This window comes from Condylura cristata, unplaced genomic scaffold (genome assembly GCF_000260355.1).
Source record: "Condylura cristata isolate star-nosed mole 26May11 unplaced genomic scaffold, ConCri1.0 scaffold00002, whole genome shotgun sequence".
Taxonomy (NCBI): domain Eukaryota; kingdom Metazoa; phylum Chordata; class Mammalia; order Eulipotyphla; family Talpidae; genus Condylura; species Condylura cristata.
Window position 1 is genome coordinate 2,194,907 of NW_004567103.1, and position 1,829 is coordinate 2,196,735.

Genomic DNA, 1,829 nt, shown 5'->3' on the forward strand with positions numbered 1-1,829 from the left:
CGGTGAGCAGGTGGCCGGGGCGGTCGTGGGTGGCCCGGGGGGCTGGGGGGCCGCAGGTCGCCCTTGGCCAGTACCTGGGCGATACGGTGATGCTGCAGCTTGATGACGCGGGACACGGCCATCTGCATGCTGCCGAACACGGCCACCACCTCCAGGATCTTGTCATCGAACGACGGAGCGGTGAAGGTCTGGAGGGCCGAGTCACAGCTGACCGCTGCCCCCACGTCCCCAGGCCCCACCCTTCGCGCTCAGGGGCTGCCTCCCACGTGGGTGAGTAGACCCGATGCCAGGCCTTGGCGCCTGCCCGGCGGCGCCACCCCGACCGCAGGCTCCCGGGGGCCGTGAGCTGACAGGCGCGGCGAGCACCGAGGGAGCCCCCGGCTCCGTGTCCCCGCCCCGCCCGGCTCCCTGACCACGCGACTTCCTTCTCCGCAGAAGTCCACCCACCCACGCCGCAGCCCGTCACCTTCAGGTGCCAGCGCGTCGCCCCCAGACCGCCCAAGCCGGGGTGAGCCCGGGCCCGCCTCACCCCAGCCCCTCCCCGCAGCTGCCCCTCAGCGCCCCCGTGAGCGGGCGCCGTCCTGCCCTCAGGGCGCCACACTCCAGCACGGCCCTGACCACTACCGAGTGCTCCGAGCGCCCCGGGCGCAGCTGAAGCTCCGTGAGGGACACGGCCCCCACCCCACCCTGAGCTGGGCCCACGCCGCCCAGCACCCCACTTACATCGTCTTCTTTGGTGCCTCCCCAGAAGTTGGTGCCTCCCGCGTAGCTGGGGATGTTGAGGACAGCGATGCCCTGGAGACTGGGCAGCGGGATGGGCCGCCCGTCACACTGAGCAGAGAAGAGTGACGAGTGGGCCTCGCCCGCCCTGCCCAGGGCAGGGCCGCCGGGCCAGGAGGAGGCAGGGGCGGCCGCTCACCTCCAGCAGGACCTTCTGCTCCAGGTTGCGGTATGTCCTGTGCAGCAGCTCCCTGGTCCCCAGCACGCCGTACCACATCATGTTCTTGGTCCGACTCCTGGAGACGGGAGCAGAGGCCAGTGGGGCTCGGCTCTCCCCAGGCCAAGCGCAGGTGGCCGAGGGGCAGAGCCCGCGGCGGTCGCCGCCTGCCCGGCACGGTCGTCCTTCCGATGCCGGTGCGTGGCAGGTGGGCTGCCAGGAACACCCTTCCCAAGAAAGTAACTGTCTGAAGGGCAAAAACTCCAGGACCTGTTCCAGGTCCCGGCTCCCCTTGTGGCTTGCAGACCGCGGGGGAAGCCGGCCGGGCGGCCGGTGTCGGCGGGGCCATCCACACGGGAGGACGCACAGCGGGCCCTGGTCACTTCAGGCGAAGCAGCTGCGCCCATGGCACCCATGGGTGCCAGCCCTTGGACTGGCCGCCCCTGCGGGCCCGCCCCGCCTCGCCTGAGACACCTCCACGCTCCGACAGCAGGCGCCGGGCTCCCTGGCCCTCCTGCACCCGGAACGGCTCGAGCCCACTCCAAGGGCACCCCGTCTCGTGGAAGGGGAGAGGGGGCGCGGACCACAGGCGCGAGGCCGACACCTACCTGCACTTCTCGGGGTGCTCGTCCCGCTTGTTGTTGAAGTCCAGAGAGATCTTGGCGTCCAGGCCGATGCCGAAGTAGTTGTTCATGACGCACCGCTCCGTGTAGCGCTCGCTGCGGGGCGAGGGCGGGGTCAGACCGCGGCTGTCTCGCCGCGACTGCGCGGGCAGCACTGGCCAGCTGACTCTCGGGAAAGTGTCCCCTTATCACCCCAAAGAGGTCCCCTCGCTGCCAGCCCCGGCCCAGCCCACTGGCCTCACCCGCCGCTGCGTGGGCCGGGCCGGGCC

At 71.5% G+C, this 1,829-nt stretch overlaps 1 protein-coding gene across 1 annotated transcript in view; it reads right to left on the reverse strand.

Annotated features, from left to right (window-relative positions):
* The window catches only part of DGKD (diacylglycerol kinase, delta 130kDa), a 57,369-nt gene that overhangs the window by 14,202 nt on the left and 41,338 nt on the right, over positions 1–1,829 (reverse strand). Inside the window, exons 19-22 of the mRNA XM_012725175.1 lie at positions 1,546–1,744; positions 920–1,016; positions 724–831; positions 75–188 (exon numbers count right to left, since the gene is read on the reverse strand). Of these exons, the coding sequence (XP_012580629.1) occupies positions 75–188; positions 724–831; positions 920–1,016; positions 1,546–1,744 (518 nt within the window). The remainder of the gene's footprint in view (positions 1–74; positions 189–723; positions 832–919; positions 1,017–1,545; positions 1,745–1,829) is intronic.